At 55.7% G+C, this 26063-nt stretch overlaps 6 protein-coding genes across 6 annotated transcripts; 4 read left to right on the top strand and 2 right to left on the bottom strand.

Moving 5' to 3' along the window:
* Positions 1-251: 251 nt before the first annotated feature.
* CTHT_0016910 (uncharacterized protein) lies at positions 252-4604 on the bottom strand (the record flags this gene model as incomplete). Its single annotated transcript, XM_006692130.1, has 2 exons — positions 252-4434; positions 4486-4604. 2 exons carry the CDS (start codon positions 4602-4604, stop codon positions 252-254), a joined length of 4302 nt encoding a protein of 1433 aa, XP_006692193.1.
* A 409-nt stretch (positions 4605-5013) lies between these two features.
* On the top strand, positions 5014-8529 carry CTHT_0016900 (uncharacterized protein; the record flags this gene model as incomplete). The annotated part of the gene is made up of 1 exon (XM_006692129.1): positions 5014-8529. One exon carries the CDS (start codon positions 5014-5016, stop codon positions 8527-8529), a length of 3516 nt encoding a protein of 1171 aa, XP_006692192.1.
* Positions 8530-9266: 737 nt separating this feature from the next.
* On the bottom strand, positions 9267-10272 carry CTHT_0016890 (putative histone chaperone protein; the record flags this gene model as incomplete). The annotated part of the gene is made up of 3 exons (XM_006692128.1): positions 9267-9603; positions 9729-10077; positions 10164-10272. The coding sequence occupies 3 exons, from the start codon at positions 10270-10272 to the stop codon at positions 9267-9269; spliced, it is 795 nt and encodes a 264-aa protein (XP_006692191.1).
* A 1347-nt stretch (positions 10273-11619) lies between these two features.
* Positions 11620-15228, top strand: CTHT_0016880 (putative mRNA 3'-end protein; the record flags this gene model as incomplete). The annotated part of the gene is made up of 3 exons (XM_006692127.1): positions 11620-12243; positions 12307-13792; positions 14000-15228. The coding sequence occupies 3 exons, from the start codon at positions 11620-11622 to the stop codon at positions 15226-15228; spliced, it is 3339 nt and encodes a 1112-aa protein (XP_006692190.1).
* Positions 15229-16405: 1177 nt separating this feature from the next.
* On the top strand, positions 16406-18595 carry CTHT_0016870 (uncharacterized protein; the record flags this gene model as incomplete). Its single annotated transcript, XM_006692126.1, has 1 exon — positions 16406-18595. The coding sequence occupies one exon, from the start codon at positions 16406-16408 to the stop codon at positions 18593-18595; it is 2190 nt and encodes a 729-aa protein (XP_006692189.1).
* A 4389-nt stretch (positions 18596-22984) lies between these two features.
* Positions 22985-26011, top strand: CTHT_0016860 (putative eukaryotic translation initiation factor; the record flags this gene model as incomplete). Its single annotated transcript, XM_006692125.1, has 3 exons — positions 22985-23212; positions 23307-23895; positions 23985-26011. The coding sequence occupies 3 exons, from the start codon at positions 22985-22987 to the stop codon at positions 26009-26011; spliced, it is 2844 nt and encodes a 947-aa protein (XP_006692188.1).
* Positions 26012-26063: the final 52 nt, after the last annotated feature.

The following is a 26063-nucleotide window of genomic DNA, read 5'->3' as shown; positions in this document are numbered from 1 at the left end:
CAGGAAGTCGATCAGTCAGCAGTCAGTCACTCACACAGCGAGACTTAACAGACTGTGTACACCAGCTCTAGTCTACTCAGTCTTTTATCACTCATGCCTGTCATGTTTTCCTATTCGACATGCCTAAACAGACAGCTAAGTATTTCCCATGACAATGCTAACGTCATAACGTATCGCATTGCTCATCTTCAGCACAAGCCATGATTCATCTCACACAAATTCCATCACCTCTCGAAAAAAAAAAAAAGCCCCTAAGCCTTCCCAGCAACACCCCCCCTCAAACTTGCCCACCCCTCCCCACACCAAGGCGCGATCCACACCGCAACCTGCGCATCTCTCACTCTCCCGGTACCCGCATACGCCTTCGCCAAATCCTCTGCCTCCAGTTCCCCTCTGGGCGGCACACCCTTAACAGCTACTCGCAATGCCATCTCTGCCGCAGACCTCCCCAGCTCTTCACCTTCATCATCAGTAGCAGAGGCCCGTGCAGAGGCGGCCAACCCAGACCACCCGTGCGGCAGCCAGGGATGGTACATAACGTCCTGACGGGCTTGGGAGGCTTTTTGGTCTTGGGCCGTGACCACTTCAGTGCTGGTCTCAGTCGTGAGGCTACCTAAACCCGCAACGGCGCGCAACACGATACCGATGTCCTCCATCTCCGTGACACTCAAACCCTTCCCTTGGCCTTGGCCATCGCCATCCGAGGTGCCGGCCCCACGTAAGCCCTGTAGTTCAGACACAACCGCCTCGAGACCCTCTTCATCCCCGTCCAGCAAGGCAATGACTCCTAACAAGACCACGGCACGCACGTGCGGAGGGGAAGTGGCTTCCACCACGCCAAACAGCACATCTCTTGCCCGCTCGCGGGAGGCTTCGCTCCCTTCAGCCCAGAGGATTTGTGCCAGTAGACAAGCGACGTCGGGGTCAGAGTTGGACTCGTCCAGCGCCGCGTCCAGCGCAGTAACCGCTTCAGCAGGGGACTGTAAGAAGTACTTCGCCACTCCCGTCGTAACATGTGCAGATAACCTCACACGGGCCCGCTCCTCAGCCGTGAGTTCAGATCCCTCTTCCGACAGCTGCAGCGCCATTTCCGCATCTTCAACCGCAGCCTCATACTCCCCCGCCGCAAGCCGTGCCCTCGCCAGATCCGCCTTCGCAATAGCAAAGTGCTTCAGGTCTGTAGCGGCTTCCGTCCGCTCATACCTCTCCTCCAACCGCCCACACACCCCCTCCAGCGTCTCAACCGCCCTCCTCGGCTCCCCATTCCTCTCCTGCATCAACCCCAGCAAATGACTAAACCCTAACTCCCCCGGCTCGAGCGCCGCCAGCTGCGACAGCGCCAACAACGGTTGCAGCAGCGCCGTAATCGGCAACGCAGCCCCGCGAGCCGCCAACAGCATATCGAACATCGCGACCGCATAGTGTCTCCTCACCGGGCGGGACGACGCCTCCGCAATCGACGCCGCATGCGTAAACAATCCCCTCGCCTCCTTCACATCGCCCACGAGCAGGGCAACCAGTCCCTGGCCGAGCCAAGCATGCGCGTAATCCGGATCGGCGCTCTGCGCTTTAGTGAAGGCCTCGTTCGCCAACTGGACATCCCCCTGCAGCAGGGCGAGGGCTCCCAGATTGGTCCAGACGTGTGCACCGGCCTCATTGATATGCAGACTGCGGACAAAGGCATGCTGTGCCACAGCGGGGTTGACAGTAGACGTGACGACGCCCAGGGCGTTCCAGAACTCGGCGTTGCCTGCCTCGAGCTCGATGGCACGTTTGAAGCAGGCGATGGCGGTTTTGAGGTGCGGGGAGGCTTTCTTTTGGGAAGGCAGGCAGGTATGAGCGCGGAATTCGGCCCAGCCGAGGTTATAGTGTGCTACGGCCTGGGCGTGGACGTCGTGGGCGGAGGCTTGGATGGCGCGGGTGTGGGAGGTGATGGTTGCCTGTAGGACGGTATAGAGGAGGGACGAGTCCGTTTGGTCTCCGGGGACGCCGTTGCTGGGGGCGAGATCCTCGTCGGAGAGAATCTGCTGGACAATGTCCAGGGGGAACTCGGACAAACGGCCACGCACGCTGGAGAAGATTGAGCAGGCGTCGCCGACGGCCTTCCAGAAGTTGAATGTCTCCTGAATGGCGCGGCAGGCTTGCGAGGCGACCTTGAGTGTTTCCTTAGCCAGGTCGACCGCCTTGCCAAAGAAGCCTTTGTCGAGGCTGTCCATAGCGCTCTCGACCATAGCCTGCATCAGCGCGATGACGACGCCCTGCTCGTCGGGATGCTCGTCGGCCACAGCCTTGTACAGCGCAATCGCCTCATCGAACTCCCCCAAGTCCCGCTTGATATCAGCCAGGATAAACCGACTAAACCACGTCTCCCCCTGGATTTTATCCCTAGCAGTCTCCTCCAACCGCTGAGCATTCAAAATCGCCTTTGTCGCGGCGATGTACCTCCCAGAGCCATGATACGCCTCACCCAGGCCAACCCACGAATGATAATCCTCGGGCGCAATCCGCAGCGCAGCCTGGAACGAGACGATCGCCTTGCGATAGTCCTGCTTGTTGAGCTCAGCAACACCGAGCGCCGCAAACGGCCAGCTAATCCCCTTGCGCTTGGACCCCGGCGGCGGCTTGACCTTGCCCGAGTCCACAACCCGCTGCGCGACGAGTTCGACACGGTCCCAGTCGCCGTCGTCGGCGAAGGACCGGGCCAGGCGCTCTGCGGAGTAGACCTCCGACGGCGACAGCTCCACAGCCTTTTGGAAGCAGCGACGCGCGCGCTTCTTGTCTTTGGCGTAGTCGGCGTAATAAATGCCCAGCGCGGTGTAGGCGGGGGCGTAATTCAGATTATTCTTGAGTGCCTCCAAGAAGTAGGCATATGCCCCGGTCCGGCTCTTGCGCGCCGCCTTGGATGTGTCCAGGTTCCAGATGCAGTGGCCGACACGGTACTGCGTCTGGGCGAGGAGTTCTTTTTGGTTCTTGGCCTTCTCGAGCTGGGGGAGACAGGCCTGGAGCTCGGCTTTGGCGGTTGCGAAGTCGCCGTTGAGGGCCTTGACCCAGGCCGCTTCGGTGCGCACGCGGAGGTTGGATGGGTCGCGCTGGAGGGCACGTTCGAGGAAGCCAATCGCTTCGGTGTACTCCTCTTCTTCCTCGTAGATCAGGCCGACGCCGATAAGGGCGGGCGTGGATGACGGGTCGTGAGAGAGCACTTTGTCGAAGAGCGCCTTGGCTTCTTGATGATGACGCGGGGACTGGTAGAAGACCAGCGATGTGCCCAGCGCCAGGGAGAAGGCGTCCTCGGTATGTTGGAAGCGAAAGCCAGTCCGGGACCTCTCCAGCTTGAGATGCTCGACGGCCTTGCGCATCAACTCAACATTCATCTCGTGCTCCTCAATGTGCAGATAATACTCAGCCGTCAGCCTCAAGGCAAACAGCGAGTCGGCGCTGCTGGAGCCCTCCATGAACATGGCCAGACGATCCTCCTCCGTCAGCGGCACGTACGTAGTGGGCACGCCGCCGCCCTCCTCATCGTCTTCGCTCTCGTCCTCGTCGCTCTCCGCAAGCGCCGTCTGCTGCGTTGGCTGGGCGCTCTCCTTGGGGAACGGCGAGATCTCGCTGGTCAGGTAACCCATAATCACCCGGCTCAGGTCGCTGTCGGGGAAGAAGGTGCAGTACTGTCTCAGGACGGCCGGATCCCACTGCTTGACCTCCTTGTTGTCCTGCCAGTTGATGGCGATATCCCAGGCGAACTTGAACGGGTGCCGAATAATCACCATGTCGTTGGCCAGACGGCGGACTGTCGCCGCTTCCTGGTCCTTCTGCTCGCCCGGCGGCCAGGCTAGCATGCGGTCGTAGCAGTACTGCAGCTGCTTCTCCTCGTATGTGCGCCGCACATCGTCGTCGGTCGCCCAGTTGATTACATTCTGGTAAATCTCCAGCAGCCGGCTCTGGCTGTACACCTCGCGTTTGGTCTCGATCGTAACCTCCGCAACGCGGGCGCCAATCCTCGTTCGACGCTCGCCAATCAAGGTATTGATTCTCTTCTTCTCTTCCGCCTCCACAATCTGCGCCTGCAGCTCGTACGTCTTTCCCGGCGCCGGCACGCTCCCCTCAAGGACAGAGTAGATCGGACTTCCAGGCAGAATAACATCGAGCGCATCGACATACTGCAGGCGGTCGCCCTGGGTGCGGGCATGGTCGACAAACTTGTCGATGACGTCCCGGCACTTGTACAGCTCGTTGGCATCGTGGTAGATCTCGGCGAGGCGCACGGCCGTGCGCTGGTACTCTTTGAGCTTCTTGTTCTTCTGCCGCTGGTACAGCTTGATCAGGCCCTGCCAGGCCTGCGAGTCGCCCGGCTTGAGGGCGGCTGCGGCCAGGTACGTCTTTTCGGCCTCGTCGAGCTTGTTTTTCTTGTCGAGGGCGAAGGCAAGGAATATGTGGCTAACTTGGTGTTAATACGGGAGCTTGATATTAGAGGATCGCTATACCTACGCCTGGTAGTTCTTAGGGTCCTTCTGGAACACATCTTCGGCCGCTTCAATGGCAGCATCCCACTTCTGCTGCTTGATGGCGTCGTTGATGGCCCGGAGGAGGGCCTTGACGCTCGACATTTTGTGGGCTTGGACAAAGTTAAAGAGTGCTAAAAGCCCTCGGGGTTTACTGCAACATTCTCTGTCAGACCGCTGGCATGGACGTGCGTGCCTGTTGACATGAGTTTTTGCTTGGATCAATCGTCTGAAGCTTCAACGTAGAGTGAGAGCTTGAAGGAGGGGCCACAGTGCGGCCACTCGGCGCAATCTGTCTTGCACTGTGTGACCCAACTGGGCAGCCTTGCGAAAGTGCGATCTTGGCATCTTATCAGATCCCACATCTTTCAGCCTCGTCTCAGCCTCGTCTCGGCCACTCTTATCTTATCGCACCCCTGCAAAAAAGTTGAGAAATTGGGACCGCCGGACATCAACATCTCAAGTCTACAAGCCACCTATCAATCACCTTCCTCGACTACCTTTTCCCCCCGTTATGGACGCCGCACCCGCCAAACGCAGGAAAATTGCTCACCCTGACGGCAATGCCTCGATCGCCCTCGAGGCCGCCCAGGCGGCAGCGACAGGCGTCTCCCGGGCGCGCGCCTTCGTGCTCGAGACCGAAGAGATGCTCGACTCGGTCGACCTGGACTACTCCGAGGCCTTCGATGGCGCCGACGCCCTGCTTCACCGGCTGAAAGGCTCCATTGAGACGATTCCCGCCCACGATGCCCAGCCGCTGCTCGATGCGGCTGCGAAGCTCGAAAAGAAGCACAAGCTCAAGGTTCCCTTCCCCAGCCCGCCGCCGCCGCAGAACTCGAATTACAAGGTTTCGTTCGCCACGCCGGCGCAGTTTAATGTCGTGGGCAGTTACGTGGCCAAGACGATGGTTCGCACGCAGAGCGCGCATGGAATTGATATGATCGTGGTGCTGCCCGAGAGTATCCTGCAGGAGAAGGATTATCTGGACTTGAGGTACTTCTACAAGAGAGCGTATTACCTTGCTGTGGTGGCTGCTCATCTGCAGAAGGATCTGAAGGGGGAGGCTACGTTGAGCTATGAGTATCATAATGGCAACTCGTTGTTGCCGGTGCTCTCGGTCAAGCCCAATGGCGAGAAGGACGAGGATGAGAAGAAGAAGAAGAAGGGCGTGCTCGACTACAGGATACGCATCATCCCTTGCGCCCCCGAGTCCTTCTTCCCGCGCCAGAAACTGCACCTGGGAGCTGGGCTGGTTCGTAAGCACAAGGAGGGGGAGCAACAGGCCAACGGGCAGCCTGCGACACCTGCTACCCCTTTCTACAACTCTACTCTGGTCGCCGAGTCTAGCTACCTCCAATACCTCAAGCTGCTGCGCCAAACGGAAAAGAAGTGCGCTGCCTTCCGGAACGCCTGCATCCTTGGCCGCATCTGGCTTCAGCAGCGCGGGTTCGGGAGTGATGTGTCCAAGGGCGGCTTCGGATACTTTGAATGGGCTGTCCTTTTGGCTCTTTTGCTCCAAGGAGGGCCGGCCGATACCAAGGGGGCCGCCCCGCTCTCGCCGTCACTCAGCAGTACTCAGCTGTTCAAGGCGCTCATACAGTTCTTGTCAGTCACCAACTTTGCCGAGAAGCCGTGCGTGCTGGGCCAAGCGAAGCCAGATCTGGCGGGCTTCATTGAGAACGGACCGATCCTCTGGGACTCAGCCCGCCAGCTGAACATCGCCTTCAAGATGGGGCCCTGGTCGGCCGACCTGCTGCATCAGCACGCCCGGTGGACGCGCAAGCTGCTCGCTGACGGCGCTGTGGACCAGTTCCAGCCGACCTTCATCCTCAAGGCCGACCTGCCGACACATACCTATGATCTGGTGGCTCGCATGGACCCCGAGAAGGTATCCGAAGCAGCGCCGGACAAGGTCGCCCACGAAGCGCGCGGCCGGCACTGGCAGGTCGGCCACAAGGTCTATCGCATCCTGCGCCGTGCGCTGTCTGACAAGAACATGGAAGGCGGCGAGCGCGCCCGCCTGATCCACCTTAAGGTGTCGCCGGGCTTCTCGTCCTCGTCCTGGTCTTTGAACGAGAAGCCCCAGCCGCAAAAGGCGGGCACCCCCATCGAGATCGGCGTGCTCTTCGATCCGCTCAACATGGCACGCACAGTGGACCGCGGTCCGTCGGCAGGCCCTAGCGCGGAGGAGAAGGAGACGTGCGAAAAGTTCCGCCGCTTCTGGGGCGAAAAGTCGGAGCTGCGGCGTTTTGGTGGTGATACCATCCGCGAGACGTTGGTGTGGTCGGCGCAGACGCCGTTCGATCTCTGCGAAGAGATCATGCGCTACATTTTGGGGCTACACCTGCGGGTCGGCCAGCTGCAGGACGATATCGTGTTCTATGGTCGTTCCCTTCCCGCGCTGCTCTCCATCAAGCCGTCCGACACGGCGCTGTTCAACGTCGCCCGCAAGACCTTCACCTCCTTCGAGCGCGACCTCCGCGACCTGGAGGACCTCCCCCTTCGCATCCGCCACGTCAACCCCATTTGCCCCGAGCTGCGCCATTCCTCCCTCAAAACCCCCTCCTTCGGCCCCTCTAAGTCAGGCCCTCGCCCCATGGAGGTAGTCATCTCCTTCGAAGCCTCCGGCAAATGGCCCGAAAGCCTGATCGCGATCCAGCGCACCAAGATCGCCTTCCTGCTCATGATCGGCCGCCTCTTGGAGCGCTTCAAGCCCGGTGAGATCCGCACCCACGTCGGCCTGGACGACGCCCGCTACGAAACGGAGAACCTGGCCTTCCTCGACGTGATCTACGCCTCAGGCGCCTGCTTCCGCGTCCGCATCCAGGCTGATCTCGAAGAGTCCCTGCTTGAGAGGCAGACCAAGGACAAGACGACTGAGCAGTATCTTCGCCAGCGGGCGTCTACCCAGTTGGCCTCCTTCAGGAGGACGTTTGTGCATCTACCCCTCCACACGCAATACATCACCACCGCGACAACCCGCTTCCCCGCTCTGTCCCCAACCATCCGCTTGGTAAAACACTGGTTCAGCGTGCACAAACTCTCCAACCACTTCCCGCCCGAACTCCTCGAGCTCTTTGTGCTCCACACCTTCTTGGCCCCTTACCCATGGGATGTGCCCTCCTCCCCCACAACCGGCTTCCTCCGCACTCTCTTATTCCTCGCCCGCTGGGACTGGCGCACCGACCCTCTTATTATCGATACCTCGCTCAACGGGGAATTACCCGCGCAAGAACGGCAGGCTATCGCCACAAGGCTGGATGCGTGGCGCAAGCTGGACCCCGGCATGCAGCACACCGTGCTCTTCGTCGCTACGGCACACGAACAATCCGGTACGATGTGGACTTCTGTCGACGGACACCCCCGCCCGTCGAAGGTGGTTGCGGCGAGGATGACCGCGCTGGCGAAATCTGCTGCGCGGGTTATTCGTGAGCAGGGCGTTGATCTGGACGTGAGGAGGCTGTTTGTGCCGAGTTTGAAGGAGTACGACGTGCTGCTGTATCTCAACACCAAGGTCCTGAAGTCGGCGCTGCGGACGTACATCACCGTCGATCCCGCGACGGAAATGAACGGGGGGAAAGGGCAGGAAATCAAGTTCAAGAACCTTGCCCCCGAGACGGTGGAGCCCCCGTTACCGGTGGCACAGCACCCAGTGGATGTGTTGCTCAAGCAGCTGAGCGCAGTCTATGACTCCGCCGCCGGGGCATCGGGCACAGGGCCGTTGGTTTTCTTCCGCAGTGATACGACTGCCACAGAGGAAGGGGATAAGGTCATTGGCGCGGTGTGGAACCCGACGCTGGTTAAGCGTAAATGGCGTGTTAACCTTCCGACATCATACAAGCCGGTGGCTGGGGGGAAGGATGAGAGCGAGGATGAGGATGAGGATGAGGATGAGGATGGGAGTGAGAGGGAGAAGGAGAGGGAGGGAGAGGGGAGAGTGGAGGTTGAGGTGAATCGGGAGGGGATCTTGGCTGAGGTGGCGAGGATTGCGGGAGAAGTTGTGGAGAGGATTGAGGTGAAGGGGTTGTAGGCATGAATGACTTTTTTTAAAAAAAAAAGTATTTAAAATGCTGGTTGTAAGGTTTAAAATATAGGATTTAGGATTAGAAAAGGAGGGAGGGGCCAGAGGGAGGGTTTGGGGGGGGGGGGGAGGAGGGGAAAAGTTGGAGAAATTTAATCCGTTTGCTGTTGCTGTTCAGAAGACGGATTGAGATTGTCGAGATGGTGTTTGTGACATTATATACCTTGTTGCCCTAGAGGAAGTAGATATGTCGATCTCAGTCAGATGCCCTCAAACTGCGACGTCCCAGATATCGCTGTCAAGGGCAGATGCGAGATATTTATGTTGTAAGAGGGACGCCTACCGTCATATCTTTTAGGATCAAGCTGCTATTACGCGTATAGTGCCAGGCACATCAAGAGGGATCAAGTTCGTGCGAGCCATAGGCAATATCCATTACTACCTGATTGAGAGACTGATATGTCAGCCCGATTCATCATTCCTTCTCTATCACAACCCATCTTGACGCAGACACAACCCAAACGTCTAGGGTATGAGAACTCGTCCAATCAATCAATCAATCAATCAATCAATCATCAAACCGCCAAACAGTGACGATATCCCTAGCCTGGCGCATAACCGTCATGATAACCATCATCCATCCATCCATCCATCCATCCATCCATACAACCCGCCCATGTCATATCGAACAGGTCATATTCATAACCACTCAACCAAATCATAATCATTCTCTCCCGAGAGCTCGCTCAGTGAACCATAGCCTCCTGCTTCTGCCCAGCTCCCGTCGCACCAGCAGCTCCTTGAGCAGGACCGTCATCATCGACCTCCATCTCATCGGCGCCGTCTCCCTCCTCGTCGTACTCGCCCTCGACCTCGGCCTCGCTCTCGCCCTCGAGGTCGACGCTGCCCGTCTCTTCTTCCTCAAGATCCTCTTCGGCGTCGGCACCCTCCATGGCGTCGTCCTCCTCTTCCTCTTCCTCTTCCTCGTCCATCTCGTCTGCGCCATACTCCTCCTCGTCGGCGACCAGGTCGGCTTCCGGCTGCTCGGGGGGGAATTCGGGGGGCGCGGAGGCCTCGGAGTCCCTGACGTAGCACATCAGAATTGGAGCTTTATTAAAAAGGGGGAGGGGGGAAGGGGAAGGAGGGGAAGGAGGGGAAGGAGGGGAAGGGAAAGGAAGGGGGGGGGGGGCTGTGAAGAGGAGACATACCACTTAATAGCAAACCTCGTAACCCTAGGCTTTTCGGCCAGGATATTCCGACGAATCTTTTCAATGATGGGCTTTGCCGGCGGGTTATTTTGCAGCTCCTCCGTCTCATACTCGTTGTTGACGTAGTAGCCGACGCGTACGAACTCGCGGCCGTCGTACGCGCACGTCAGCAGGATCACCGTCACGCCCAGCAGCTCGTCGATCGGGATGCGCTTCGTGTCCGGCGGGTCGGCCACGAACACGAACTTGTTGATGCCCACCGGAATCGGGCCAACCAGGAGGGAGTCCAGCTCCTGGTCGTAGGCGTCCGAGGTGGCGGAGCCGACGTAGGTCAGTTTCCATTCGAGGTCTGAGCAGGGTTAGCGGGGATGTTTGTTCTTTTCTGGGCGTTCCAGAAGAAGGATGATAGAGACGATAGACGCGGGGGAATATTACCCTTCTGCAGCGGCTCGAGGCACTCGAACGTGATCTCAAACTCATACTGGTCGGTGAACTTGGCGGGGTTGTTCATGACATTGACCCCGAGGAGTGAGACGACCGACATTGTGGCGGTTGGTGAACGTAACAGACGATGATTTTTTTTTTTTTTTTACTATTTAGTACTAGAGACAGAAGTTGGGGTGATAGACTCGATGCAAGTATGAATTCAACGAGCCTGCGTATAATAGACTTGACCGGATAGCCTGTGCTGTTTTATGCCGTGTGCAATGGTAGATGTGTGTAAGGTAGGCGACAGGGTGAAAAATAACGTAAACGAAATGGAAAAACACGACTGCCACGCGATGCGCGGGGAAAATGGGAAGAGACTCTCGACCTCAGTCACGGAGTGGATCGTGGCACTCTTGTTTATTTAGCACGTCAAATCAATGCGTCCCCCTGTATCTACGGGTTCCAATCGATAAAATCGATGTAATGCAATCAACGCAATCCAATCACAGCGGCCATGAATGGAACCCGATGCCGGCGGGACTTTATAGCAGCACTGGCCTTCTTGAGAGAGGGGTGAGGGAGAAGGGCCAGACCCTGAATCTAGGGCAGCCACGCTACCGTCGCGCTGTGTCGCGTGTAAGGTAGGTTAGGCAGTGTATGGTAAAGTGGACGCAGCGGTAGCCCAGAGAGAACGCGCTCTCTCTCTCGCCAGAGCCCAACTACTCCACACCTGCCCCGCTACTTTTGACACTGTGCCCCCGCTTTTGCCAGTTTCTGTTTTTGTTGGCTTTCTTGGCAAAGTTGATCCACGCGTCGTCGTTGACGGCACGTGGCTGAGCGAAGGCCCTTGCACGCACACCGCCACAGCTCGGCAAGCACCAGCCATAGAGACCCACTGTGGCTCATTTTTTTCGCGACAACATCAAGTCCTGCTGCTTGGTGTCGAGTTTGCTCTCTATCGCTCGTTCGCTGCTTGCTCTTGTGCCCTGCTTGCTACTCCTATTCAAGTCCTTCCCGGCTTGTAGTCCAACCATCGCAATTCGCAGCTGAGAACCACAGTAAAGCTGTGCGCGACCGCGCTGCTGCGACATGAAATAGCGAATTGCATTTCTTGCACCTTTCTTCCTCCCCCCCTCCCCCTTTTTCCCTCGTGGTGCACCGGCAACTCATCCATTGCCCATTGCCCTCACCTCTTCGATTCTTTGTCTCGAGCGCGTCATTGCTGTCGCTTCGACAAGATTCGCGATCTCGCGATCCCAAAAGCTCACACTCGGTCACATTGATATCAGCATGCGCTAGTCGCAATTGTTATTTCATCTTCGACCGGCTCGAATTGACCAATTCACGTGCGCTCTGCCTGCGACCGCGCTTCGACTCTCGCGAGATCAATTGACACCAAGTCCCCCTACCTCTGTGATCTTCTACTTTTCACAAGATTAATAGTTTTTTTTTTTTTCCCAAAATGGCCGACGACTACGACCCCGCCCAGACCCCGTGGCCCGAGAATAGCGGCTACGTCGAGCCCAACCCCGACAATGCCCAGCCCGACACTACCCAGCAGGCCGAGTACAACGTTGGCTCCGAAATCTCTGCCGCGGCCGAGGAGCCCGAGTATGATCCCGCCTCGCTGCCTCTCACGACCGACCCAGCTCCAGCTCCTCAAGCTACTTCGTTGTCCCCCCAGGTCCCAGCTGCCGAGGTGCCCCTACGCCCATCGCCCCAGCGCGCCGCGCCCCCGAAGAAGAAGCCGCGCACTGCCGGAGGGTTCATTGCGGATTCGGATTCCGAGGACGAAGCCACTGCGAAGAATGCGCCTGCTCAGTCTGCTACCGACAATGCCGATGCTGCGGAATATGGTGCTGCCGCGAAGCCTGCTGCACTCGTGCCCGAGAGCACTACGACCACGCCTATGCCGCCGCCTGTCCCGACCGTTGACAGGATCGCCCAGCTAGAGGATCGCGTACGCGAGGATCCCCGAGGTGCCATGGATGCGTGGTTGGGTTTGATCCTCGAGCATCGCGCTAGAAACGACATCGAGAAGGCCAGGGCGACGTATGAGCGGTTCTTTGCCGTCTTCCCGCAGGCTGTAGGTTCTCTCCCCCTGATCTCCCGTAATGTCATGTGTGCTTTAAAGCTGACTCTTCTTCAGGCCGACGTCTGGGTCGACTATCTCAACATGGAGCTCGAGCTCAACAACTTCCCCGAGGCCGAGGCCATCTTCAACAAGTCACTCATCTCAACGCCCAACGTCAACCTCTGGACCAAGTACCTCGACTACATCCGCCGCCGCAACGACCTCAACGACCCGACCGGCGCCGCGCGCACGACTGTCGCCCGCGCCTACGAGTTTGTCATCGATAACATCGGCCTCGACAAGGACTCGGGCAAGATCTGGGCCGACTACATCCAGTTCCTCAAGTTCGGCCCCGGTACCGTCGGCGGCAACCAGTGGCAGGACCAGCAGAAGATGGACCAGCTGCGCAAGGCCTACCAGCGCGCCGTCTGCGTGCCCATTGCTAACGTGAATACGCTCTGGAAGGAGTACGACCAGTTCGAGATGGGCCTTAACAAGCTCACCGGGAGGAAGTATTTGGCCGAGAAGTCGCCTTCTTACATGTCGGCCAAGAGCGCCAACACAGCTCTTGAGAATATCACCCGTGGCTTACAGCGCACGACGCTCCCTCGCCTGCCCCCCGCCCCGGGCTTTGACGGTTACGAGGAGTACATGCAGCAGGTCGAGATCTGGAAGAAGTGGATCGCCTGGGAGAAGTCTGACCCTCTGGACCTCAAGGACGACAAGGACCAGCCGGGCCTGTACCACAAGCGTATTCTCTACGTCTATAACCAGGCACTCATGGCACTGCGCTTCTGGCCCGAGATGTGGGTCGACGCGGCCCAGTGGTGCTTCGACAACGACATACGCAACAAGGACGGCAGCTCGGCCGGCCTGGATTTCCTGACTCGTGGTATTGAAGCCAACCCAGAGAGCGTCCTGCTCGCGCTCAAGCACGGCGATTACATCGAATCGACCTACCCCGCCGAAGAGAGCGACGAGGCCAAGATCGCGCGCGGCAAGGCGGTGCGCGCGCCCTACGACAAGGTCCTGGACACGTTGTACGGCATCATCAAGGGCCTGAAGGACCGCGAGAGCGCTGAGGTTGCCCGCCTGGAGGAGCAGGCTAAGGCGGCCGAGGCGGCCGCCGCGCAACAGCAGCAGAGCAAGTCTGACGAAGAGGACGATGATGACGAGGACCAGGCGCGCGCGGACAATTCGCCCAAGGCTAAAGTGCAGGAGCAGATCCGCGCGGTCAAGCAGGCGTATGCCGCGCAGACGCAGGTGTTGTCGAGGACGATTTCGTTTGTGTGGATCGCGCTTATCAGGGCGATGCGTCGCATTCAGGGGAAGGGCAAGCCGAATACCGAATTAGGAGGGATGAGGCAGGCTTTCCAGGATGCTAGGCACCGGGGACGATTAACTAGTGATGTGTATGCGGAAGTTGCCAAGTTGGAGTGGCATATTTATAAGGACCCGGCGGGCGGTAAGATTTTTGACAGGGGCGCAAAGTTGTTCCCGGAAGATGAGAACTTTGCGCTAGAGAATATCAAGTATTTGCATTCGAGGGATGATTTTACGAGTAGGTCTCGCGGCCCCCCCCCCCCAACGCCTCTCTCTCTTCTCTCCCTTTCCTTCTTCTTCCCCCCCCCCCTCCCCTTTTTTTTTCCCTCTCTTTGTTTTTTCTTTTTTTTTTAAAAAAAAACTCCTCTCCTCTCTCTCTTTCTCTCTCCTCTTCCTTTCCCCAATTCTATGCTAGTAATCCAAGCAGGGTACTGACTCTTCCCAGACGCCCGCGTCCTCTTCGAAACAGTCGTCAACCGACTCACCTCCAAACCCGAGACCGTCCACAAGGCCAAGCCCCTCTACGCCTACTTCCATAAGTACGAGTCCCAGTACGGCGAGCTAGCCCAAATCACCAAGCTCGAAAAGCGCATGGCCGAGCTCTGGCCCGATGACCCCAAACTCGCCACCTTCAGCGCGCGCTACTCAACCGAGAAGTTCGACCCCATAGCCGCGCAGATCATCGTCTCTCCCTTGACTCAGCTCCGTCCCAAGAAAGCCCTCCTCCTCCAGTCCATCGAGCAACCTTCCACGACATCTACACAGTCCTCTCCCGCCCCGCAACAACCCCCCCTCCCTTCAGCTGCTCGTGCGAGCCCCGCCCCTACTGCTGTCCTCTCCTCAGCAGCAAATATCACCAACTCCCCCAAGCGTCCCCTCCCCGCCGACGACTTCGATGACGGCGGGCCTTCAGCGTCCGGCAATCCCCCGCGCAAGATCCCCCGCGCAAACGACTACACCGAGTTCGTGCGCGGCGCATCCCCCCTTAAGGGAGCCGCCGGCCGCAGGCTCGACCAACAGCGTCGCCTCGGCGGGCAGGCTGCTACCTCGGCACCGCCGATCGCGAGGGATATTACCTTTTTGCTGTCGCAGATTCCGAGGGCAGAGTTTTACGACGGGCCGAGGTTTGATCCGCGCAGGGTGGTAGGGTTATTGGGCGCCGTGACGGTTCCCGAGTATGCGGTTTGGAAGCAACAGCAACAACAACAACAGCAGCAGCAGCAACAGCAGCAGCAGCAGCAACAGCAACAGCAGCAGCAACAGCAGCAACAACAGCAACAGCAGCAGGGGCAACCTAGATATGGCGGGGAGTGGAGGAGAGGTGAGGAGAGGAGTCAGAGTCCTTATACTGGCTCCAGGGGCGGAGGGTACAGGCCTCCTCCTCCGACGGCTGTGGTAGGTGCTAGGCCCGGGAGTGCGGCTGGTGGGGGTGGATATGAGCCCCCTCCGCCGGGTGTGCCGACTGCGGCCGCAGGGAGCTTCACGTTGCCACAGCCGACGGGGTATGGGTCTTTTGAGACGGGTGCCGCTGCGCCAAGTTGGCCGCCGGTTGCGGCTTATCCCCCGCCGGCTGGGATCCCTCCTCAGGGGGGGCCGCCGCCGGGGGGTTTTACTGCGGGGGCTCCTGGGGGTTATGTGCCGCCTCCGACGGGGCAGGGAGGGAGGTACTATTAAGAGTTCAGGAGAATAAATGATGAGAGAAAAAGGATGAGGATGTGAAGGGGCATAATGGGGAGATGAAGGACATGGAGAGAAGAAGGGGGAAGGTCTAGTTACTAGGTACCTAAGTGACTTTGTCTAAGGGTTAAGCTACATACTGGTTAATATCCAGCCAAAAAAAAAATGAAACTAAAAACGCGATGAACAAGGGCAGACGGAAGCATGTAGTTAATGATGAGAAAAATAAGATGCTGACATCCGTCTGAAGCAAGCTGCTCTATACGATTTTCCTTCTTTCCTCGGCTTTGTGAGTTCTACAAGGCATTAATACCACCTAAGCAGAACATTGATCCATCTCCTTCAACAGTTTCTCATCCTTCAATACTATGTTAGTGACTTCACACTCCCAGGGGTTTTGTAGTGGGATAGATGTAAAAAAGAATGGTCCCCCTCCCCCTCCAAATCCTGTGGTATAAATCGTTTTTTTTTTAGATTAAATCGATTCACAACCCAGGTATCTATTATATGAATCCGGTAGACTTGTGTTGGCACTCACCTTACTTTCGGAGCAAAGGGCTACATGGCTTTATCAGAAGCTATGCAGAATATTGATTGTCAGGATGTCTCAAGACCACCACCCAGATACGTGTAGGTATATGTTTACATCCTACCCACTTAACTTCAAACGTTCTGTTCATTTCAACTCATGGTATACTAGCTCGGGTAACCATTTGGCTCCGACTGATGTATAGAATATAGGAGCGCGGTGATAGTCGATCCATCTTTTTTTTTTTTTTTTCACATGCCAGTCGCGAGCTATGACAATATCATCATATCTTGGTCTCTTGGTCATCATGGAATTTTTTTTGTCTGATGAAATAATGTAATTAAACCGTCACATCCGTCACATATTCAACCTGTCGGAGTTAATCCTACATTATCCATGTGAACATAATCTGTGGTTACGAAGTAGTGATGAAACTGCTGGCTTCAGGGGGTAAATCAACAACCCCCTGCTTCCTCAGTCCTTGCTCCCTTTTCTCTTTCTTTCTCATTCTCGTTTTCATTCTCTCTCACTCTTACACACATTTCTCAAATAAACTCCATCATCACCTTTAGTTTCTTTTTTTTTCTTTTGACCATTTTTGTCTCCTCATTTTTGACCACCAGTCTTCAGATCACCCACAAAAAGATGACCTCCAGCAATGAAAACACCACCATTCCCATCTTCATAACGCCCCTCCGCGTCTTTACCCCTCCCTACCGCCCCCTCCCCCTCCTCATCAACCCCTCCCCCTCCTTCCCCAGCTTCAACATCACCCTCGCAGCCCTCGATCACGCCCATGCACTCCTCGCCCGGCACAGCCTCACGAACACTGTGTGCGATGTCCTCTTTGCCATCCGCGGCTTCGGTCGCCCCGGTGCAAAAGAACCTGAGACAGGGAGGGTGTTGACGCTGTTGGTTGTTGCTGATTGGGTTGATCCTCCCGATCCTGGCGCCAACGAAGGGGTGCAGGGGCCGGGAAAGGGGAAGGGGAAAGGGAGTGAGATTGTGTGGCCTACAGTGGTGAGGGAATTGAAGAGTTGGGTTGACCAGCAAATTGACCTGGAAGGGCTGGATGTCTGCGTCGAAATGATCGATCCAGAACTGCTAGTCCGCAAGCGGGTGGCCCCGGTGTACAGCTCTGCGTTGGCGGCGCTGGATCCTGAGCCGGAGGTGCTGATGCAGGAGACGAGGATGCTGGAGCGGAACTGGGCTACGATTCTCAACACGGTTTGGCAGATCCTGGACAGATGCCCTGCTACCAAGGGCAATGTTGTCTGCATCCTGATGTGTCGGTTAGATACGGAAAGAGAGGTGCAAGAGGAAGGAGGGGGATTAGTTGCTTATGCTGGGGTAGGACAGAACAGTCTAGAGTTTGGTTGGGGGAATGCGTTGAGGGATGTGAGGGAGTGGAGAGAAAGCGATGAAGGGATGGAGGTTTGGGGGGATGATGAAGGGCTGGATTTTGGGATCGAGGGCGTGCCGCAGGGGGAGCAGAGTCTAGTTACGAGCTGGTGGATTGCCAGGCCTCTTCAGCCTCATGCCCTCGAAGATGAAGGGAAGGAGAGGGTCACGGTTAGACGGGGCCCGGTTGGGCCAGAGATCTGGCTCGCCGGGAACAAGGACGAATACTCCCTTCGAGTCGACGCCGGCCACGACTTCTCTGCCTGGCGTCTTCTCTCAGAGTATCCAGACAGCATTCCCGTCTTCCCGGCTGTTGGCACGATAGGCTGCTGGGTCGACGTCAAGCTTCCCGGCACAGGAAAATGGATCACCCTGGCCTTAACTGCGTACCACGTCATACGCCCAGCACTTCGCGGGTTTCGGGTTAAGGCTGACCCGAAGAGATCAGGCGAAGCGATTCCCCTGCCGCCAGTGGAGGGGAGTCCGTGTTGGATGGTTGATAGGTACGGGTTTGGTCCGAGGCCCAAGGAGGGGGGAGGGTCGGAATTCCGAGGGAATTGGCATGAAGACATGTTGAATGACTGGCTTCACCTCCCCTGCTTTCAATCCCCCTCTCGTCTCCGAGACGCCATTACGACGGGGGACCTAGAGAAGGCCGCCTCATCACCATACAAGGACCCCGACAGACACCGGCAGCGCCTTCAGCACAACCGAGACTTCCTCGCAAACGAAAACCACGACTTTGGTATCCTCTGGGCTGCATCGGGCTTTAACCAACGCTCATCCTCCGGCAGCCGGTTAGACTGGGCGTTGATCAAGCCTTGGGAAGACAAGAGAATCGGGGAGAATAAGCTCCCGTCCGGGTACGCCTGGCAAAGGCAGTACCCCTACTCAGACGCGGACGAGCGTTTCCCCGAGGAGTCGACTTTCTCAGGGTACATGAAGCCCCCATGCCCCTCACACTCCCTCCGTACCATGCCCGCCGGCAGCCAAGTCTTCAAACTCTCCCCCGGCACGGGCCCAACAACCGGTATCTCCAACGGCCCCCATCTCAAAGCCCACTTTCTCCTGCGGGAAGCCTCATACATGTCCCAATCCCTGCAATCACCCAGCCCTTATACATCAGAATGCATCATCTTCCCCCCACCCCCTGACAACACCGAACTGCCCGAGTTCGACCCAAACGCCGGCTTGGGGATGCCACGACGAGCAGTGCCGTTTGCGAGTGAAGGGGATGCAGGGGCAATAGTATGGGATCGTGAGGGACGAGTGCTGGGAATGGTATTGGATGGACAGCTGCCACAGCAGTGTAGACGGGGAGGGGGTTGGGTGGCGGTGATGCCGATTGAAGATGTTTTTGGGGGGATTAGGAAGAAAGTGGGGGAGGGGGTAGAGGTGAGGTTGTCGGAGGGGAAGAATGGGGAATGTGAATGAAGTAGAGGAAGAATGAAAGGATATGGGAGACTAGGGATAGAGAATTGAGAGGAGCGGAGCGGATGGGGTTTTGAGAAGCGCTGAAGCAGCATTGAGATTTTTAATTCAACAGGGTATACAGAAGTGCAATGCATGGGAACCAATAGATAACATTCAAGACTCGCTTGATCCCTTAAGCTCAAGATCTTTGATGGTCGTATTGTTTGTGAGTGGCTGTGCTTCTGGTGCAAGTTTTCATGTTTTGAACTTTTATAGCTCAAGAACTCCATACCATATGTCCAGCCAGGCTCCCTCATTCATCTAGATCACTTCCTCAGCACACATCTCTCTGTCGATCTCGAAAAAATTTTGTCAAGCTCTATGAAACTCTGTAACTGTCGTGGGCACCACTTGTCTACCTTTGGACACTGGTCCCTCTTGTAAACAATTTCCGTTCTTTGTGGTTGAGCTAATATCAGGAATATAGGGCTTAGATGAACTTGGGACCTTAAGTCAACGATGGGAAAACCATTCTTTTTTTTTTTCCAAGGATCTGGCACGGTGCAAGATGTGTTAAGCATGAACTGTCAGGATAAGAACAATCATGGCCTCAGATGGTGAACTTATTGGGAACTACCACCTGTGGCTATACAGACCAACTGAGTTGTGAGCAGATAACGATTGCTAAATCTTTATCGATAGCTACAAACTCAGTAACTGGACTACATGAGAACACGTAGCCAAGTCTTGTTTTGTGTGATACTTTTAGTTCTTGAGATCTTGAAAAGTCGGGCAATCCTGGCTTTTGTGTACGATGTGAACTTGAATTAACCTTATTACCATTCCTGAGCCATTGTGTTACCTAAGTCCCTACAAACTATGAGACACAGATCTGTGGCAAATGCCTATCACATCCTTCAGATGGAATCAAGATGATATCTGCCATATGTCCCAAGTGGAATAAAGATCCAGATGTAGCATGTAGCTCAGCTGCATCTTGCTCCCGTGGGTGGACATATCCAAACTGTTGTATTTCCTACGTTTGATGATGCACTTGGCAAGTTCCACCTCCAGTCTGGCTCGAACATGTTCTCAGTGCAAGGGTGCTGCATATATAGGTACCTATCCATGCACTCGTGTTCTAAACTAGCATAAACTCACATTATCAGGTACCTTCGGATGGCGATGAGACCTTCCAGAGCTCCTCATTATAGGATTCAAATAAACATGCTAAGCCAATCTTCTTGAGACTCCCTGCGTAGGATTACGGTGTAAAGATGGGGGTTTAACCACCAAGCCCACAATCATATCTATCACATTAGGGCCGGAACCTGTGTCAGCCGCAAGTTACCACGGTGTGGTCACCGCTGTCCGTACCTCGGTCAGCCCCAGCTCCACTAAGATCAAGTGCATATTTAACCTTATATAAGAGCCATGCTCATTTGCCCTCACGCGCGTGTAGTTTAGAAGGCAGAGCGTCGTTATTCTGCGGCACAAATTATGCTTGACAGATTCCCTCAGGGCCGCATGTTCTGCAGGGCAGCGCTCGAAAAATGCTCTCCATTTTATACTTACATACATCTATATATCTGTACATCAAACAACCTGGAAGAACTGAGAGCAAGGAGGGAGGGATGACAATCAAGCTGCTGATTACTCTCTGCTGCTTTCCCAGGTCACTTTGCACTCAAGACTGCAGAGGATCACCGAGTTTCAATCCATCAGGACAGAGCAACATCTGATCACAGTGCCAGATTCTCCATCTGATGAGTTACAGGGCCCTGGACGAGACAAGAAATTGAAAAAAAAACCACTGACTTTTTTTAAAAAAAGAATTTGTCACCCATCAACACATATATCTCAGAAAACTTTCCTGAAGGCGTGAGGTTGAGGATACCATGCTCCCTTGAGTTTGGATCCTACTCAAAGTCAGAACTAGGGGAAAGTGAGGTTGTTAGTTCGATGAATGCCCTCATTGAAAGAGCAAAACTCTGAGTGAATGAGCAGAAGCCCCCAGGCACTTTCTTGCTCCGTAGCTCACATTGGTCCCTAACATCAGATCCTGTCAAAGGGGACAATTGGGAAAGGGATATTCCCATTGTGATGTGCTGCCTGCCAAAGAATAGCATTCTCGGTGGGCTCCTTGCCATTGTCGTAATCTGTAGCTCTATAGATGCCCGGACCGGCCAGCACAATAGCAGTTGACCAAGTTCTGCGTCATCACTGCCGCGATCTGATCTTCTGGATAGCGTTCACGCAGATGTGAGGCTGTTCGGCCGGCTTCTTACCGCTCATTGAAAGGCGCTCCGTTGTGTCAATGGCATTCAGAAGGCAATGATCTGATTCCTGGCAGGTTGATTCGAAAGAGCTGGCGCTGCTAGGGCTGTTCGTATGTCTGAAAGTCTTGTATGGCTCCTGCCAAGCACTTCAGCCCTTCGGGAATATCGCGAAGATCGCTGTCGCCAGCCCTAGCCTCTCCCGTGACTATAAGAATTCCCAGACGCTTCCATGCTCAGTCAACCTTTCCCTTCACCCAACAGCCAGCAACCATTCTTTCTACATCTTCCACAGCTCCCAGCATCCGCACCACACCCAACCCCTCTCCAGCTTTTAGCCACTCCAAGAATCGAGGTGAGTAAGCTTTTTGATACGACTCATCCAAAAAAAAAAAAACAATATGAAACAACACACGTCCTCCAAACGTCCGGTTATCAACGCAACCAAGTTGTCTTCTTCCCTCTCTCACCTCTGTTTTTCTGGAACTCCACTTTCCCAATCGAGTATTTTCCAAATACTGCATCTGCGACACATCATTGGGCGAGCAGACGGCAACGTGGAGACGGCATGTATAAGCGCCGGTAAGCGCGCACAAACCCCATGATCCAAAACCAAAGGATCCGGTGAAGCCCAAGCGCATCGAAGACTGAGAACGCCGACATCATCAACTCTCTTGACGGCGCACTCCTGAGTTTCTGCTTTTCATAACCCGTGGCAGGGTCAGCAAAATCATAGTCAGCCGGAGTTAATAGAGTCAGCGGGCCTTGAACACGTGTGACAGGGCAAACAGCTGGACTCAGCAGTTCCCGTTGATTTTTTCGGTATTTTTGGGGGCATACACTGCTCCTTTTTGCATGGGGGTTTCTGGCCAGACTCACAACCTGAAGCATCGGCAAAATACAGAAAAGATAAATCTTGCAGCCCACTCTGCCTACCTTTTCATTTTGCTTATCTCTCACTCTCTCTCACTCTCTGCCTCTCTTTCTCTCCTCTCCTGTGCTTTCTCTGCCCGTAAAACTCTCTATTTTTATTTTTATCTTTATTTCCGCTGCATCCTCTCATCCTCCTCTTGGTCCTTCCACAACTCTACCCTCCAGGTCGATCCCAGCCCAAGCCAACTCAGGGCTGCCTTGCAATGCAGTGCGGCCTGCCAGCTCCAGGGAGTTAGCGAACCTCACGGGCCTTTACCGCCTTTACTATTTCTGGACACTTGACTTGGCGCTTGGCATCGCGTGTTATTACATCGCCATCACTGTCATCATCACTATCGCGATCCCTCTTTGCCATATCTCCCATACCTTTACGCTTCATATTTTACCTAGACACCCGGGTCAAATTGGTTGATTACTCTCCGGATGGTCGTCTGGCCGGCTCCTGACCATCACTGACCTTCTCTACTATTCAGGTATACCCAGCGTGTACTTCACCAAGTCTCCCACCGTGCTGCATCTCTCTCTTCCCGGACATTTTCTGATTCCAGCGTAGCTTGAGGACTGGACTGGCCGTGAGGTCTCTTGGTAAGCACTGGCTTTGGCTCTGGACGCATTCAGGTATCTTTCCTATACGCCTTGATTTGAGCCGAAATCATCACATCCTTTATTTTTCTTTACTCTGTGACACACATATCTCAAACGCAGCTCTCCGTTTGACTCTAACAAACACCGCTAACCTGTCATTCTAGACCTCCAGCAAACGCTTTCCCAGTATCTCATCACTTCTGCTTTTTCAACCTCTCGGTAAGCTGCCGTCTTACACGCCAGCCTGTTCTTTGCCTGCCTGCTGGTCTTCAACCCTTCTTTTCTTCAAACATTTCCCTTCCCCCCCCCCACCCCCTCCCTGGGTTCCAAGTCTCTGGTATATATTTCTTCTGAAACATTTCGTATACTTCTCTACTATACCTCATTTACACATATACACAACATACACAAAAAAACGAAAAGGCAAACAAACACAAGAAAAAAAAATTGAATGGTCTGGTAATTTGGCATTTTTTTTTCAAACAGCATACTCATAGTCCTCGCCCTTTTGTTCTCTCATTATTTACTACGAGTACTCATCGACGTCGACGTCGGCATCGAATCTCTTGAACTGTCCGCTAACATCTTTAAGTATCTCTCTTTTCATTGAGTCACAATGACCGCCACGAGCGAGGGGAAGAAGAATAAGAGCGTTGAGCTCAAGGTGCCCGAGGGCCTCAATAAGCGCTGCGATCTCCCTCCCGAGGCTTATTGGATGGCAGACCAGCACCAAACACCGTTTGCTCGTCGTCCCAAGTACAGCACTGCCGGCACCCCGGCCAAGGTCACCGTCAACCAGTTCCGCGTTCGTGCCGTCAAGTCTAACGATATCTACCAGTTCGACGTATGTCCTCCCCTCAGTGAAATAGTTGAGGGAAAAAGAAAGAAAGAAAGAAAGAAAGAAAGAAAGACGGATTAGGAGACTAACTCTCGAACAGGTGGCTATTGACCCTGAGCCAAAAGGTACCGTTGTCTACAAGAAAGTATGGGCTAGCGATATCGTTCAGCAGAAGCTCAAGAGCACCCGCAACCTCTGGCTACACGATGGTCGCAAGCTGGCCTGGTCCCGGGCCAATGTGGACCAATTCTCGGTTAATGTTGACCTCGGCGCCGCTGAGGGTCACCCTGGTAAGGCCAACAACATTTTCACCTTGAAGGTGCGCCGCAGCACCAAGATTCGCATGGAGTCCTTGATGGCCTATCTCCGCGGCCAGGCGGCGTGGAGCAACTCGGTCTTGGAGTGTATCAACTTCCTTGACCATGCCCTGCGCCAGGGTCCATCGGAACGCATGATTCAGATCAAGCGCTCCTTCTTCAACGAGAACTCGGAGACTCGCCGCCTCAGCCCCTTCACCGAGGCCATCAAGGGCATCTATGCCGCCGTCCGCTTGAATGACTCGCTCAGCACGGGCGGGATTGGCCTAGGCATCAACGTCGATGTCACCAACCAGACATTCTGGACCGGTCAGGGTCTGATTCCTCTGGTCCGCAGCTATCTGGGCGCTGTCGATCGCCGCTGGGACAACTGTAGGTTGGGATGCTTGACCCCTCACTGTCCACGTATATGTGGTCCTCTTCATGCCTACCTATCTATGCTAACATCCGTCTCCTTCCAGTGTCGGACGACATGCTCATCAAGGAACTGCGCCCTGTCAATAAGAAGGGCGTCTTCGAGAAGTCGGAGGCTTTCCAGGCCCTGAAGAGGTTACGCGGCCTCACCTTTGAGATCACGCACCGCGACAAAGATCGTGGTCGCGTTGAGTTCAAGATTGACAAGTTCCTTTTCGAGGCCACCCCAGACGGCGGCAGTGCCCGCAAGACTGAGTTTAAGAGGAGGATCAAGGGTACTGATCAGACAGAGAAGATCTCTGTCGCCAACTACTATGCCCAGGAGTACAAGATCCGGCTTCGCTACCCGGATCTGCCGCTGGTCCAGACGGGGAAGGGCGCGCTCTTCCCCATGGAGCTCTGTCAGGTTGTGCGCTTCAACCGGTACAATTTCAAGCTCGACCCGCAGCAAACGTCCGAGATGATTAAGTTTGCCGTGCAGCGACCTCCCGAGCGCAAGAGGGAGGTACTGAACATGGTTCAGAACCTCGACTGGGGCCGCGACCCCTACTTGCGTGAGTTTGGTATTTCCATCGCCGACCAGCCGGCCCAGGTGGAGGCTCGCGTGCTTCCTAACCCGTACGTGCACTACGCGGCTGATTCCATGCCCAAGAACCCTGAGCAGAGGGGCCGCTGGGATCTTCGTGGCGTCCGCTTCCGCAACATGCCTACCGCCCTGCGCTCGTGGGCCCTGGTGGCGGTCGACCGCTCCATCGACAATGCCTCGCTTGTCAACTTTGGCCGCGAGTTCAAAAAGATATGGATCAACCATGGCGGCAGGGTCGAGGCCGAGCCCTACATCTTTACGCCGCCCCCGAACATGCCCCACGCCGAGTTGGTTCAGAGGGCTTATACGGCCACTGGCCAGCACAACAAGCAGACGCCCCAAATCATATTCTTCATTCTCCGCGAGAAGTCGACGTTTCTGTACGAGCGACTCAAAAAGAATGCCGAGTGTCGCTTCGCCATCCCGACGCAGATGATCCAGGCCTTCCAGGCGCGCAAGGCCAACGCCCAGTATATCTCCAACGTCTGCCTCAAGGTGAACGCAAAACTGGGCGGTCAGAACTGCCGCGTCACGCCGCACATGAGCAAGGAGCATACGCCCATGTTCAAAGCGCCGACCATGATGATTGGCGTCGATGTGTCGCATGGCGGCCACACGTCGGGCACGGGCGCTCCGTCCATCGCGGCCATGTGTGTCTCGATGGATCGCGATGCCGCTATCTACAGCGCTGCCGTCCAGACCAACGGCTGGGGTGTCGAGATTGTACAGCCTCACAACATGCACTCCATGCTCGCCCCCATCCTCAGTAAGTGGGCCCGCAAGCACAACCGCGCTCCCGATCACGTCTTTTACCTGCGCGACGGCGTATCGGAGGGCCAGTTTGCCCATGTCATGGAGTGGGAGCTCCGAACCCTGCGCACAGTGTTTGAGCAGTACATGAAGGCGAAGCCCAAGATTACCGTCATTATTTGCACCAAGAGCCATCACATTCGTTTCTTCCCCGAGCGCGGCGACCGCAACGGCAACCCGCTGCCCGGCACGCTGGTCGAGCGCGAGGTGACTCACCCTTTCCACTACGATTTCTACCTATGCTCGCACGCCGCCATCCAGGGTACCGCTCGCCCCGTCCACTACAACGTGATTCATGACGAGGTCAAGATGGATCCCGCCGAGCTGCAGCGCCTGCTCTACAACCAATGTTATCAGTACTGCCGCTCGACCACGCCTGTCTCTCTTCACCCGGCCGTGTACTACGCCCATCTAGCGGCTGGGCGCGGCGTGGCACATATTGACCAGGATCTTCCGCCGGCCGGGCAGACGGAGCAGCAGTCTACTACTGTCGACAACAATCCCATGTCTCTGCCGGTGCTCAAGCGCGGCATGATGGCTAAGTCAGATAGCAAGACGACCAAGACGTCTTCGTCGGATGATACTTCATCATTACCTCGTCCACTCATCAAACCTGGTCAGAGGGGCGGTCGTGCAGATGCGATTATGGCGTTTGAGAATTCGATGTGGTGGGTGTGAGGTCAACTTGATTTGAGGAGGAGCTGGCATATTGGGTTTTGTTTTTTTTTTT

Source organism: Thermochaetoides thermophila (assembly GCF_000221225.1).
Source record: "Thermochaetoides thermophila DSM 1495 unplaced genomic scaffold scf7180000011815, whole genome shotgun sequence".
Taxonomy (NCBI): Eukaryota; Fungi; Ascomycota; class Sordariomycetes; order Sordariales; family Chaetomiaceae; genus Thermochaetoides; species Thermochaetoides thermophila.
This window is presented reverse-complemented; position numbering and strand designations above follow the sequence as displayed.